Raw genomic sequence first — 15,319 nt, 5'->3', positions numbered from 1 at the left:
GCAACCACCGTTTCTGAGGACACGGCTATAATTATAAAGCTGATGGCACTGTCATCTTCCATTTACACAGCACGGTGTAACCTCACGGTACAAGCTTCCCCAGGGTATTATTTTGGTAGGCACTGTGGAGTACAGCTGTAAACCTGGGCTGATTGTTAGTCAGATACAAGCCTCAAATACTTTTTTTTAAAGTCTTATTTATTTATTTTGAGGGAGACAGAGTGCGAGTGGGGGAGAGGCCAAAAGAGAGGGAGAGAGAGAACCCCAAGCAGGCCCCGTGCCCAGCATGGAACCTGCTTGGGGTTGCATCCCACAAACTATGCAATCGTGCACGAACCTGAGCCAGAATCAAGAGTTGGACACTCAACCGGCTGAGCCACCCAAGCACCCCTCAAACACTCTCACACTTGCACAAGTAAGTATTGTGTTTTTTCAGAATATTTAATTGGGACTGATTTTATTCCATTCCAGGAAAGATAGGTAACTTGGGTTAGGAGGTTCGACCATCAGAGCTTCTCAGTGATTTAAGAAAACCTCAGTAGGACCCTTCACAAAAATCGTGGGTAAATAGGATACATGTAACGGAGAAGCATTACTACAGCCATGAGCCACCGGTGTTGGAAAGGATCCAAGGCTGTCGCTTCCACTGCCCTGTCATTCCGGAGTCCCACCTGCAGTATCCTGGCTCTGCCTGACTGCTAAACAGGGGCCAGACGCTGTCCAACATCCCTAAGTGTTATCAAGTCCCACCTTTGTGTATCTTCCTCCTTCCGGTCCTAGTTAGTACCTCTGGAGATGCGTATCTTGTACCTAATATCTCACGTACACAGCAGCAACTCAGATATTTGAAGACGATAGCACGTGTTCCCTTTGCAGCACCTTTAACTCAGCGGGTGACTCTTTTGACCTTCATGGCAAATCACAGGTTACGGACCCCTCAAAATCCTGGTCATCGTTCTCTGGGTTATTCTCAAGGTATTTCCCATTTTGTCAACAGTATTCTTCAAATGGGTCACCAGGAAATGGGTGCACCATTCCAGGTGGCAGTATGGTTGGTCATCTGCCTTGTTCTGGAAGTCAATTTTATATTAATACAGTGTAGATTTTTTTCCCCTCTCATTTCCTGGTAATTTCTGTCACATATGTGCTCTTCCTGGACTCATGTGTCCTTTAGATTAAGGGGTTTTATGTTGTATTACCCCCAGTCCTATCCTTGCGAAGCCTATCTTGGTTAGTTTCGTTTAGTTGTATTATTCTTTAAGGCAAGCTCATAGTTCATATTTTTCCCCTTAAATCTCTGCCTTTGACTTTAGGCCAGAATATCCAGTTCTTTTCATACTTTATAACATCAAGCCGACTGGTTATCTCTCTTATAACTCCGTTCTGTTCCTTCTTCTGGATTTGAAGGCTAAAGAGTATATGTATTGTGTAGAAACACAATTAACAGTGGCTGCATGGATTCCAATACCGATTTATGCCCAATGTATCTATGACTAGATACTAATGGCGGCCAAGTGCCCGCCATGATGGTTCACATGCTCACATGTTTCCCATCTTCGTCCCGGGTGCTCCACAGAACAGAATCATTTGCTTGATCTCCAGAAGTCCCATGTAGGAGCCCTCACACTTGACTTCTGCTCCACGGGGATCACAGAATACATGCTCTCCTCCAACATCTGTGAGTCCTAAAAAGGAATCGTTCTTCCCTTTCTCAAAGTACACTCTGGGAAAGAATGCCAGATTAGTGGGCAGGCAGGCGAGATGATTTGGGAAGCGGTACAAGTTTCCTCTGTTGCAACAGAGCTTGGGCAATCTTATAAAGTCAGCTGGTAGAAGCAGAAGCCTGAGGGAAATTGAACATGACTTTCTGAAGTGAGATCAGGAAGTCTTTTGAGGTTCTTGAAAAGTCCCCTCTATGGTCACAGAGACAGGTGGTCACAGTTTTGTTCCCTGTCCGGTCTCTCATATCCCCACCACATCCCTCTTACAAGTCACTGTCATGGTAACGATGCCCCAATAACATTGATGCTATTTATAACTGCCCTTAAGCTTGTGGTGTTTGCTTTATCCTCAGGACTTCCCTTTCTTATCCATTTTAACAAAACCCGACTAGGATTTATAGTAATTCAGCATAGATTTTTTTGTTTTTTAGATTGAGAGGGCATAAAAGGTGCAGAGGGTAGAGTTTCTAGATCCAGAGATGATGCGGAAGACCGGCTCTTCCCTACAAGACTCTCCGTGCTCATCAGACTTTTTTTCCTAATTCTACAGTCAGAACTTCAAGCGATCTCACCTGATTATTCTCCTCAGAGTTTCACTATAGACACTTGTTTTTAAATGTTAGTTTATATAATAAAAGAGGAGAGGAATATCTTAAAAATCTATTTAACTGACTTCATCATCATTACATTTGCAGTTAAATGTTGCTGGAGAAAATTGTGTAATAAATCAGATTATTACAATAAAGTGATAATCGACATCTTCAAATGAATGCCCAAAACTACTTGGTAAAATTTTTACATTTTTTAATGAAAAAAAAAAGTCAACCTAGTCTCCGCAGAAGCTGTTGTACATATGCTCACTTCTAATTAGAACATCCATTAACTGCTCTCCTCCGCAGCCCTCTCTCTCAGTGCTGCCAAACATCTTGCTGCCCCAGGACATTGCATCACACTTTAGGAAAAACACCAGGTAGCAGATTGAATCTCTCTGTTCCTCTTGTCACCGGCTTTACACATGTCCTTGCCCCACAATTATTCCAATACCTTTTTTCATTCCTGTTACAGCACAAGGCACCCCCTTCAGTGTTCTCAAACATACTTCCTTTTCATATTCCCTGTGTTCTCTTTGTTCCCTATTTGGTGCTCCAGTATCCCTGTCTATGTCATCAGGGCTTCCCCCCGCCCACGTTGGACAACAGGGATCGAGGAACTGACATGATGTGAATAGACACAAAATAAGACTGTGTTGAAGTTTTTGCAGATTGGATGCTTTCAGCGTCGTTATGCCAAAGCACACACGCCCTTCAAAACGTGGAGAGAACTGGAGCAGTTTGGAAGGAACTCAGACAGCTGATCCCAGAAAAGACCTGTTCCCTTCCCCTGCATTTGTGAAGTTTTAGGCAGGAAAAGTGGCCTTAGGAAAGATCTTGGAAAATGAGGGAAGGAGTCCATTGAGTGGTATCAATGCAGTAAATTAACACACCAGCTTTCAGACTCCATCCATGATTTACTCTTTTTTTTTTTTTGAAGTCCATTTATTTACTTTGAGAGAGACAGAGAGAGCAGGGGAGGGGCAGAGAGAGAGGGACAGTCCGAAGCAGGCTCCACACTGTCGCACAGAGCCTGACCCGGGGCTGGATCCCATGAACTGCGAGATCACCACCTGAGCCGAAATCCAGAGTCAGACGCTTAACCCCCTGAACCACCCAGGCGCCCCGGTGACGTACTCTTTCCTCACCTACTTACTAAGCACCTGCTACGTGGGGAAAGATACAGAGGTGCTTTCCAAATGTTAAATCTGCGCTTACTGCCCCAAACTCCTCACGTAGAGAAGGGGTGATCCCCTTCGTACACATTTGTAAATGAAAATATCATGTGTATATATACCTACACACACACACACACACACACACACACACACACACACATATATATATTCATTAAGTTACTCAACATCATATCTATCTATATCTACATATATATCTACATATATACATGTAGATATAGATAGATAGATAGATAGATAGATATGATGTTAAGTAACTTAATTAATATCAACAAGGGAAATAAGTCTTGCTCCTACCAAGAGGGGTTAACATAAAGCGGCTTGGACCCCACCGTAACAAACTAAACACTGGAAAAAACACGTTGAACTGCAGTTTTCAGACATCGGGCAACAGGCAGTGTAACGTCCCCCGAGAGTGGAGGAGTGAACGATTTCGCCTCCGTGTGACCGGACACAGTGTCCAGAGTGTGAAACGCAGAACCCGGACCCCAATCACAGGCCCCCAAGGGAAAGCCTAATTTGGTTTTTAAAAATGTCGCACGTGGGGAGCAAAGCAGGATCTCTGACCCACCTGCCCTGGGCGCCGTGTCATTCTCACATCTAGGTTTGGGGGTTAAGCAGTTGAGGTTAAATAATTTTACAGAACGCTCACGGTGGACGTTACTCCGCGATCATGATGAAAGTGAGACAAAAATACGCTTTGAAATCTTAAGTACTAGAAGTGAGAGGTTCTGTTACTAAACCTTTCAAACGAGAGAAACCGCAGAGGGCCCTCCGGTGCCTTGGGGTTCAGGAGGCACGACCGGGGCCCCAAGACCGTGAGGCCGTTTCCCAGACACCGAGGACAGGGTTGGGCACAGAGGGCTCTGCCGTGCACGAAGGGACCCCAGCAAGCCTGTGGCACAGAGCTGACTTGTGCACCTACGAGAGAAAATTCGGGAAACACGCCGGGAGTGAGCGATAAGCCAGGTCCCCGGGCGCCCCCTCGGGGCGCGCGTCCCGCGGCAGGTGCTGGCACCTGGCACACTTGCGCTCAGGGCGATGCGGTCACCCAGCGGGGGGATGAAAGCTCCTTTCCGCACCCTAAGACACTTGAAACCCGGCGTGAGGGCATCGAACTGATTTGGAAGCGAGTGCAGTAAGAGACCGCAAATACCACGTGGCGAGGTGGCCGTCACTAGACTAAAACTAGACAAAAACCGGAGAAGGATCCTTGAATGGGAAGCCCAGTCTCACTAGGTAGGAATGGAAAAGGGAAAAGACAAGGAAGAAACCATGGAGAAGATGCAGGAATGAAGTGATCTTATACACGACTTCAAATAAAAACTGTGAAGATGAGAAAAATAAATAAAGGAAACACCATCGCAGCAAAAAGGGATACAGTCACACCTAATGCAACAAAATCTAGCAGCAGAAATCGTAAAATCTAGAGTTTCTGACATCCGGTTCAAAGGTACTGGGCATTCAGAGACGCAGGAGAAAAACTGTCCAGTAGACACAGATCCAGAACTGTCAGAGATGAGAGAATTTGCAGGAAAGGACATTGAAATGGTCATTATAAATGTATTCTATATGATCGAGAAGGTAGAGGAAAATAATGAGCATGATGAGGACCTGCATGGAACACGTAAAACAGACAAATTATAAATTACAATGATGAAAATACATACTGTCTAGAGTGAAAAAAATACAGTACAAAAAATACAGTGCATAGCATGAACTGCAGACCGTTTGGAAGAAAAATCAGTCACCTTGACCACAAAGCAATAGGAACCATCCCTCACACAGCACACGCAGAAGTAAAACAAGACAACAACCCAGGGACTCGGTGATGATGTGTGGGAAACTCTCGGGCTGTCAAACACGCATGCAGCTGAGGTCCCAGGAGGAGGAGAGAGAAGGGTGTCAGAATAATATTTGATGAAGTAAAGGCTGGGACTTTTCTAACTCGGGTAACACTATAAACTCATAGACCCAAGCTCAACACCTCTCGAGCAGAATGAAAAAGAAAATCACACCAAAGTATATAGGAATCCAGTTGTTGGAAATCAACGATAAAACCCGTAAAAATAGTGAGGAAAAAAAGGAACATTACCTACAGAGCAACCCGGTTAAGAACAGATGACTTACTGGAAATTCTGGAAATTAGACCATAATGGAACACGTGGAAAATCTGTCAGCTCAGACTCTTCACCCAGGGGAACGATCTTCAGAAACGAAGGTGAAGAAAGCCTTGTCCAGACTGTCAAAGCTATGAAAATGTATCATTAGCATACCTGCACCATAAATAAATATTAAAGATACAGCTTCAGGCATAAAAAAAAAAAGGTTACCAGATAAAAATTTGGATCCTCACAAAGTTTAGATAGGAAAATAAAATGCTAAGTATATGGGTAAAGTTTATTTTCCTTTACTTTTTAGTCTCCCTGAAATATAGTTGCTTGAAGCAAAAAAGTAATATCAGTGAATTGTAGGTTTTAGAATAAGAGAGGTAAGATATATGGTAATGTAGTACAAAGAATGGATTAAGAAGCTTTTCGGTATACATGCAATCATATAATATTATTAGAATAATGACACTGATAAGTTAGAGATGTATATTGTGTGCCTGGAGCTGTGCTATCAATAAGACAGCTTTTAGGGGCGCCTGGGTGGTTCAGTCGGTTAAGCGTCTGACTTCAGCTCAGGTCATGATCTCACACTCTGTGAGTTCGAGCCGGGGGTCGGGCTCTGTGCGGACAGCTCAGAGCCTGGAGCCTGTTTCGGATTCTGTGTCTCCCTCTCTCTCTCTGCCCCTCCCCTGCTCAGGCTCTGTCTCTCTCTGCTCAGGCTCTGTCTCTCTCTGTCTCTCAAAAATAAATAAAAACCTTAAAATAAGACAGCTTTTAGCTCCATGTGGATATTGAATTTTTAATTCGATTAAGATTCAATACAATTAAAAGTTCTATTTTCCTGCCCCAGTGGTCACATCGTAATGTTTGATAACCTCATGTTCTTGTGTCCACGGTCTTGGGCAGCACAGATATAACATTTCCATTTTCACAGAAACCTGCCCCAAAACAAACACTTGTAAGCCAAAGTGAGACAAAATGGAACTGTTAGAATGTATTCAATTAATTTAAAAAGGCAGTAAAAATGGGATAAGAATTTAAGACCAGGGATTATCCCACTGGATAAAATATATCTACTTATACACAGTCTGTAAAGTACTTACTTTAATTATGAGCCACAGGTAGGTTGAAGGTAAAAAGACAGGAAAAATATATACCAGGACACCCAAATGAAATAAAAGCTATAGTGACCCTATTAATATCAGCTGCAGTTAGTTTTAGAACAAGGAACATTCCTTGAGATAAAGGGTGACATTTCAGAATAGTTAAGTGTTCAACTCAGAAAAAAAACCCATAAAAATCCCAAATGTATATGCATATAATTACAAAAATAGAAAATTTATTAAGTAAAACACTGATGAAAATTAACGAGAAATAGATGAATCCACTGTGATAGTTGAGGTGTTCAATACTTTAGTCTTGGTAACTGGAAGAACAAGAGGACCTAAAATAAAGATATAGAAGGATAGGGATGTGCCATATCTATATCCACAAAATGTATAATATAAGGACAAAATTAAAATGTGGAAGACTTTAACGATACTTTTAACCAATATGATCTAACTGATAGGTGTTGGAAATCGTACGCCCGAACAGACGACATACTCTTTTCAAGTGTGCAAGATAGACCATGTGCGTGACCATAAACAAGTCTCAGAATATTTTGTAAGATTTAATTAATATGTAAGGATGTTCATTGATTATAATTAAGTTAAACAAGAAAACAAGGACGAAGAGATATCTAGAACAGACCAGATGATTAACACTTAAAATTACACACTTCTAAATAGCTGATAGGCCAAAGGTGGGGTGGGGAATCAAAAAGGAAATTAGAGTTAGTTTAAACTGAATAAAGTGACAACATGATGTATCAAAATTATTTGGGGGATACAGCTAGATCAGTACTCAAGGGAACATTTATAGCATTAAATGCTTACAGTACAAAAGAGACTCGAATCTGTAGGCTCAACTTTTGTCTTAAGAAACAAGAGAAAGAACAGATTACAATAAGTCAAATGTAAGCAGAAGAAAGGATATTATATATTTTCCTCACACAATAAAATAGTAAAGAGAAAAGGAACCCAAGACCAATAGACTCCAGCAATTGTACTGATTTTTAAAAAATAAAATTGATAAATCTCTAGGGAGAGGGAACAGGTTAAAAGAAAGAAGACACAAGTTACCCAAATATTAAACAATAAATAAGTACCTCCTTACATATACCGTGGACATTTCAGGGAATACCATGAACAACGTTATGCTAACAAATTTGACAAATCAAATGGCGTGTTACTTGAAAGACATCCTTTCAAAGCTCACTCGAGAATAAGCCAATAAAAAAAGAGAATAAACCAATAACCTCATTGTTCCTATATCTATTAAAAAACATAGGATGTACAGTTAATAACTTCTCACAAATAAACCTCCCTAGTCCCGATTAGTTCATTGGTGGATTTTATCAAATGTTTAAGGGGAAAGTGATGTCAATTCTACATACTCTTTCTTATAGACTCAATGTTTCTGGTCCCTCAAACTCACATTGGAGTCTCACCCCCTGAGGTGGCTGTATCTGGAGACCGGACCTTTATGCAGGTCATTAAGGCTGAAGGTGGTTGTGCCCTCTCTCTCTCTCTCAACATAAATAGATAAAACTTAAAAAAAAAAGGCTTAAAACAAAGAGTCCACTTATCATGATGAGCACTGAGTAATGCATAGAATTGTTGAGTCTCTCTACTGCACACTTGAAACTGATTTAAAAGCCTAAGAGACTCTTAAAAACTGAGAACAAACTGAGGGTTGATGGGGGTGGGAGGAAGGGGAGGGTGGGTGATGGGCACTTAGGAGGGCACCTTTTGGGATGAGCACTGGGTGTTGTATGGAGACCAATTTGACAATAATTTTCATATTTAAAAAAAATAAAAGCAATATAATGGAAAAAAAGAAACTGATTTAAAACTGTATGTTAATTATACTTCAATGAAAAAAATTTTTGAGAAACTTAAAGGCATTATGATAAGTGAGTCTGACACAAAAGACCACAGATTGTATGATTCTATTTATGTGAATTTCTAGAAAAGGCAAAGCAAAAGTGACAAAAAATTTACCACTCCCCAGTAGCTAGGTCTGGGGGTATGAGCAGGAGATTTAATGAAAAAAGGCGCAAGGGAACTTTGGGGGATGACAGAAATGTTCTATCTAGTGATTGTTGTTGTTTGACAACTTGCCCACTTTTCCAAAATTCAGTACGATTTAAAAAGGTGAAATTGAGGGGTGCCTAATTTAGGAGTGACTCAGTCAGTTAAGTGTCTGACACTTGGTTTTGGCTCAGGTCATGATCTCAGGTCACTTGGTTTTGGCTCAGGTCATGATCTCAGGTCATGAGATCTCATTATCTCATACACGATCTCAGGTTCGAGGGTTCAAGCCCTGCATCAGGCTCTGTGTTGATGGTGTGGAGCCTGCTTGGGATTTTCTCTCTCTCCCTCTCTCTCTGTATCCCTCCTGCATTCTCTCTCTCTCTCTCTCTCTCTCTCTCTCTCTCCCTCCCTCTCTCTATTGGATAAACTTTAAGAAAAAATAAAAAATAAAAATAAGGTGAAATTTATTGAATAGAATTATACTTTACAAAGCTGATTTTATTTTATTATTTTATTTTTTTAATGTTTATTTATTTCTGAGGCAGAGAGAGACAGAGCATGAGTGGGGGAAGGGGAGAGAGACAGGGAGACACAGAATCCGAAGCAGGCTCCAGGCTCCGAGCTGTCGGCACAGAGCCCGATGCGGGGCTTGAGCTCACCAACCCTGAGATCATGACCTGAGCCGAAGCCGGTCGCTCAACCGACTGAGCCACCCAGGTGCCCCACAAAGCTGATTCTAAAAAAGCTAACCGTAAAATAAGAAGTGAAAAGTAATTGCTACTAAAATCCGTGCTCCGGAAATACAGAAAAGCTTTTGGTTTTTAATGCTTAACATCTTGAAAACGCAAGGTATGCCTCCTAAAGTTTTGCTGAGGTCTTCACAAAGCTTGGGCCGCTCATTGGCTTTGTGCTCTTGAATCAGCAAACGAGTCAGGTAAGATGAGGTGGTGACTTTATTTGGGTGAACGCATGCCAGCGTCTCTGTGGAAAAATAGGGGGTGGGGAGAGGGAGCGAGGAGGGAAGGAGGACGGGAAGGAGGAGGGCAGAGAGTGAGCACACCTATGAGTCTGTAAGAGGAAAGGCAGAACAGAGAGGAGCGAGGAAGAAAAAGAAATGCCAATGACCAGGTGGAACAGAGGCCATCAACCCGTATTCACAATTGCCCTCTTCGTCTTCAGTGTTTTCGCTCAATGTATTTATTCAGCGACCCTTGCAACAGTATGTAGTAAGCACCTACTGTGTGACAGACGCATCTGTCCTCTCGTGGGGTTTGTATCTTAGTGGGAGAGAAAAATCCGCCCTCGTTTCAAGGAGGTTTGGGGAAATGTCTAAAACCGGTCTGCTGAGCTAGAGGTAGAGGCTGCCGCTTGCGAATATGGTTCTTTAGCCACGTTTGCGTCTACACACGCACACACGCACACACAGGGGAGCAGGGCTAAGGTACTGGATATGGATAGATAAGCAAGGGCCAGAGTGTGGGGTGTGGATGTGGAACCATCGCCTCCTGACTCAGGCCTGAAGGGAGTCTATAAGCGTTTAATTGCTCAAAGCCACATCCCCTCTGGAACGACTTCCTTTGCACAGTACGGTCTTCTTGAGGGCTGCCTTTACTTCCCGGTTCCTCAGACAGTAGATGATGGGGTTGAGGAGGGGGACGATGACCGTGTAGAGCACGGATACCACTTTGTTGGAACTGTAGGTGTACATGAGTTTGGGGCGGGCATAGGTGAAAAGGGTTGTGGAATAGAAGAGAATGACAACAGTCAGGTGAGAGGCACAGGTGGAAAACGCCTTTTGGCGGCCGTGTGAAGAAGGGATCCTGAGGATGGCACTGAGAATGGTGGCATAAGACGCCACGACCACACAAAGGGGGATGGCAATAACCACGAGGGCCAGAAAGAAGTCTACTCGCTCTGCCTGCGAGGGGTCTTCGCAGGGGATGCTGAAGAGCGGAGAAATATCGCAGAAATAATGGTTGATGTGAGGTTTGCCACAGTAGTGGAGTCGGGCTATGAAAACCATCTTAATCGTGGCAGTTGTGAGTCCACAGAGCCAGCATCCCCCCGCCAGGGTACCACAGAGCTGGTTGGTCACGATAACTGGGTAGCGTAGTGGCTTACAAATGGCTACGTGGCGGTCAAAGGCCATAACAGCGAGGAGGAGGTACTCTGCGCAGACAAAGGTCACAAAGAAGTAAAGTTGAGTCATGCAGCCATTGAAGGAAATGGTCTTGTCATGGCTGAGGAAGTCCACCAGCATCTTGGGGCTGATGACAGTGACATACCACATCTCCAGGAAGGAGAGGTGGCTCAGAAAGAAGTACATGGGCTTGTGCAGTTGTCTGTCACCGCAAATGGCCAGGATGATGAGAGCGTTCTCCAGCAGAGTCAGTAGGTAGGTTGCCAGGAACACGAAGAACAGGAAAAGCTGGAAGGCTGGCCGTGTTGGAAATCCCAGAAGAATGAAATGTATGGTTGCTGTGTGGTTACCTGCTTCCAGAACTTTGGTGATCATAACTGGCTGTGGGCACAGACAGAATCAGATTTTTCCACTTCCTGAGCATGAGCCAACCACCAATGATAGACCCCCCAGCAGCAAAGTCATCACAAGAGAAGTTCTCCTGCCTTTATACCTTACTTTGTCCTAAATTATGATCAGAACCAGAACTTTTGAGCCATCATGTATTTTGGGGAGCTTATATTTTAATTTTTGTCAACTTAAGCCAAGAGAGATAACTCGTCCAAGGTACACACAAGTGAAATTGGAAACTTCTGACTCCAAATTAATTCTGTGCCTTTCCAGTATTTCCCTGTTGGTCATAGGAGGATGGCCTTCCTATCACCCCTTCACCATAAGCAAGAAATCCCATCTGCTATGTATGTAAAGAAGCCAGAAACTCAGGTATTCACCGCGGGCTGCCCACCCCCCCCACCCCCCCGCCCCAGGCATAATTGGCATAACTTCCAGACAAGTCTTCTGACTCCACTTATCTGTACGGAAAGAATTCTTCTGTTTGTGTGTTTGTTTCCTATTTAACAAGGTTGTAAATCTTGAATGAAGCAATATTTGAGCAAACACACGGGGTTAATAGCAAACCTGATATGAATGTTTGCCAGCTTCTTGGAGAACAAAATCGAATGGGTAACCTAAAAGATAATGTTTTCTTTGATCCGATCCATTGTATGCAGTGCTGGATTAGGAGTTTAGGAAAAGGACATCACATCCCACTTTCGTCTAACTCCACGTAAGTGAGCTTACTACTTAATGTTCAGAATGTTAGTTCTTTTGTTTCTAAGGTGGATATAATATAATTTCACCACATCTGTAAACATCTAATGAACTTTAGATTTTAAATTAAATTCCTATGGACATTTGCTGTGACCTTTCCAGGATACACTGCTAAATTCTCCCAAAACCCTGCCAACAAAGTCAACACAGATCTACATGGTGGAAACAACAGCCATTGTGTATTATTATTATTATTATTATTAAATATTATTATTATTATTTTAGAGAGAAAGAGAGAGCACAAGCATGAGCAGGGAGAGGGGAAGAGGGACAGAGAATCTCAAGCAGACTCCACACCCAGTAAAGAGCTCAATGTGGGACTCGATTCCATGACATTGGGACCATAACCTAAGCTGAAATCTAGAGTCAGACACTCAGCCAACTGAGCCACCCAGGCACCCTTAAACAACAGCCATTGTTAATGAGAAAGGAGGGGACTGTAGGACCTTTCCAGGGGTATTAGAGTAAAGGAGGCACAAGTTGCTTGAAAATAATACCAGAAAAAATGGAGGACCCAGATGCCTTCTGCCATCACTGAGCCTTCTGCATTCCCGCCCAGGGTACAGTCTCCAACCAGCCGTCTGAGAATCACTCTGAACCTCCCATGCTGAGTGCCTTACCCTTCCCAGACTTTCTCTGTGACCTACAGCTTGATTCCTCCCTTTTGCATCTCTCCAGAGCCTGTCCCCCCTACTCTCCTTTTCTCAACAACCTTGCCCATGCGTAGGACATAGGGGTGCAGCCAGGGGAGGCTCTGCTTTTCCTGAGGAAATGGTCCTAGGGTGACAGCTGGAAAATGGCCGCCCACCCCATCCACTTCCCTCTTGCTGCTCAGACTTCGCTTTAGGACCCTAAAGGAAGGCAGAACAGCCACCTCTTAGATATCCATGTTAGAGAAGAACACAGACGCAGATAAACAAAAAAAAACAAATAAGGTCTAATAGTGCCAATTCGACAATTTTGTTTGTTTGTTGGAACTCAGCCTTTAAGCTACACACACACACACACACACACACACACCCAATGCAAGGTCCCTGTGTGCTGTGGCCTAAGATTCAGGAGGCAGTGGGGGGTTGGTGGAACTTGAAAAAAAGGCAAGGTCTGTGAGCCCCAAGCTCCCTCAGCAGCTTTCCTCTCTTCTCTGAGTCTGAAAGTCCAACCAACCTGAAACCCATTAATGAACAGCTTAGACACCCCCTCCAGCCGGGCTTTTCCTCAGCACCTCTGTCCCTGCCAATGGACACATGACATCGACATGTCTTCAGCTACTGGAGGAGGGGGGGTAGCATTTCCATTTGGGAGGCACTTCCTTCACAATAACAAGACACCAGTCTCCACAGCTGTGTGCTTGGGTTCATTCCCTCGTGCGTTTTTATATTCCAGAAATATGTAAGGAGGGAATCACACCCAGAAGTCCTTTCTTCCTGGAACATGTCCCCCTCCTCCTCAGTGCCCCCCAGCACTGCGACAATGCAATATATTTTCAGGATTTCAGCAACAGACACTGTCCTTCTCAGAAGGCATGCCTCAGACCTGAAGCTGGAAATCAATGTGGCCCATGGAATTTAAGACTAAGAATTAGGAGGGCGCCTGGGTGGCTCAGTAAGTTAAGTGTTTGACTTCAGCTCAGGCCACCATCTCACGGTTTGTGGGTCCCAGTGTCACATCAGGCTCTGCACTGACAGCATGGAGCCTGCTTGGGGTTCTTCCTCTCCCTCTTTCTCTTCCCCTCCCCTGCTTCTCTCTCTCTCTCTCTCTCTCAAAAAGAAATATTTTGCAGTGAAATTAATCTATATATGTCCTAAGTTCACTCCCCAACTATGCCCTGTAGCTACACTTCCCATAGTAAGCTCAAAGAAGACAAACTATTTTAAAATATCAATAAAATGAAAGCTCCCAAGAATCAGTGATTTAAATGAAAATGATGTTCAACCATCCCCTGGAAATACCTGAGAGTCTTTTCAACCCACCATTGTCTCAGTGATGTAACTTATGGCTCTTCTCCCAGCCTTGTCAGGCATGGCCACTTTGAACCGAGGAAAGAGGAGAGGTCATGTAGACCAAGAGGAGGAAGGCGGTGTCCTTAAGCTCGAAGAGGTGTTGGGCCAGCCTGGGTGTATCTCTGCTCAGCTTGAAGATGGGCACAGAATGAGCTATTTGTTCTCTGCCTGTCTCCAAGCTACTGGAGGGGCAGGTACCAACTCCCACCCACAGGGGACCTCCCCACAGATACTGCCCTCAGGAATGTATTTGGCCTTTCCAGGGCCCAAGGGGACCCCAGGGGAATACTAAGGGAAGAGCTGGCAAGGTAAATGACACAAGAGGGACCTTAGGCTTGGAGCACACTGCTTTCCTCCCTGCCAGACTCTGGGGCAGAGGAAGGTGAGGGAAAAATGTGTGTGTGCGGGCTCTTCTCTTTCTGAGGAATGGTCTCACAAATAATAAGATCCTCTGGGGGAAGAGAGCGCTATAACCAAAGCCATTCAGCAGAAAATCAGAATGGCATTTGCCCGCTCTTATTCGGGGACCCAAGCATGTGCACACACCCGTATACAAACCCCAAACACCCTTAGATGTTGTGCACACAAGTGTCAGCTCTATACATCTACACGACTCTCATGTGTCAGTAACTCAGTAGATACAAAAGATACATGTATTTCAAAGAGATATATACCCTCGTGTTCATGACAGGATTATTCACAGGAGTCAAGACACAAAAACAGCCCGAATGCCCATCAATGGATGAGCAGGTAAGAAAGAGGTGGTGGGTATGCACAGCGGGAGTCAGCTGTGAGAAAGGAGGGAATCCCGCCATTTGAGAAAACGTGGATGGACCTTGAGTACCTTATGCTAAGTGAGAGGAGGCAGAGAAAGACGAGCACTTATATGTGGAATCTTAAAAAAAAAGTCCAAGTCATAAAAGGCAGATTACAAAATGGTTGTTACCAAGGAGTGGAGAATGAAGAAATAGAACTGAGGGTGTTTAAGGATATACACTTGGAACGGAAAACAAAAAAGCCATAGTTTTCAATGCACTGTATGATGAATATAGACAGCAATATGGTTCTGTATGTATGTAATGTGCTCGACACAGCTACAAAGACAATTATATTGCCATGCATAAACGTGTCAAAGTAACACATTGTACACCATAAGTCGGATAAATAAATTGCTATCAATTTGACAATGTTATATGTCAAATATATTCAAGAAAAAAAAAAAAAGAAAAACATGAGTTTTTATTGTTCCTGGGTAGCTCTGTGAGGCAAATAAAC

At 43.6% G+C, this 15,319-nt stretch overlaps 1 protein-coding gene across 1 annotated transcript; it reads right to left on the bottom strand.

Annotated features, from left to right (window-relative positions):
* Nucleotides 1-10,292: 10,292 nt before the first annotated feature.
* Nucleotides 10,293-11,270, bottom strand: LOC122212350 (olfactory receptor 6Y1). Its single transcript, XM_042926220.1, has one exon. The coding sequence runs from the start codon at nt 11,268-11,270 to the stop codon at nt 10,293-10,295; it is 978 nt and encodes a 325-aa protein (XP_042782154.1).
* Nucleotides 11,271-15,319: the final 4,049 nt, after the last annotated feature.

Source organism: Panthera leo, chromosome F3, assembly GCF_018350215.1.
Source record: "Panthera leo isolate Ple1 chromosome F3, P.leo_Ple1_pat1.1, whole genome shotgun sequence".
NCBI lineage: Eukaryota > Metazoa > Chordata > Mammalia > Carnivora > Felidae > Panthera > Panthera leo.
The sequence above is the reverse complement of the archived record's forward strand: the minus strand, read 5'-3'. Positions and strand labels throughout refer to the sequence as shown.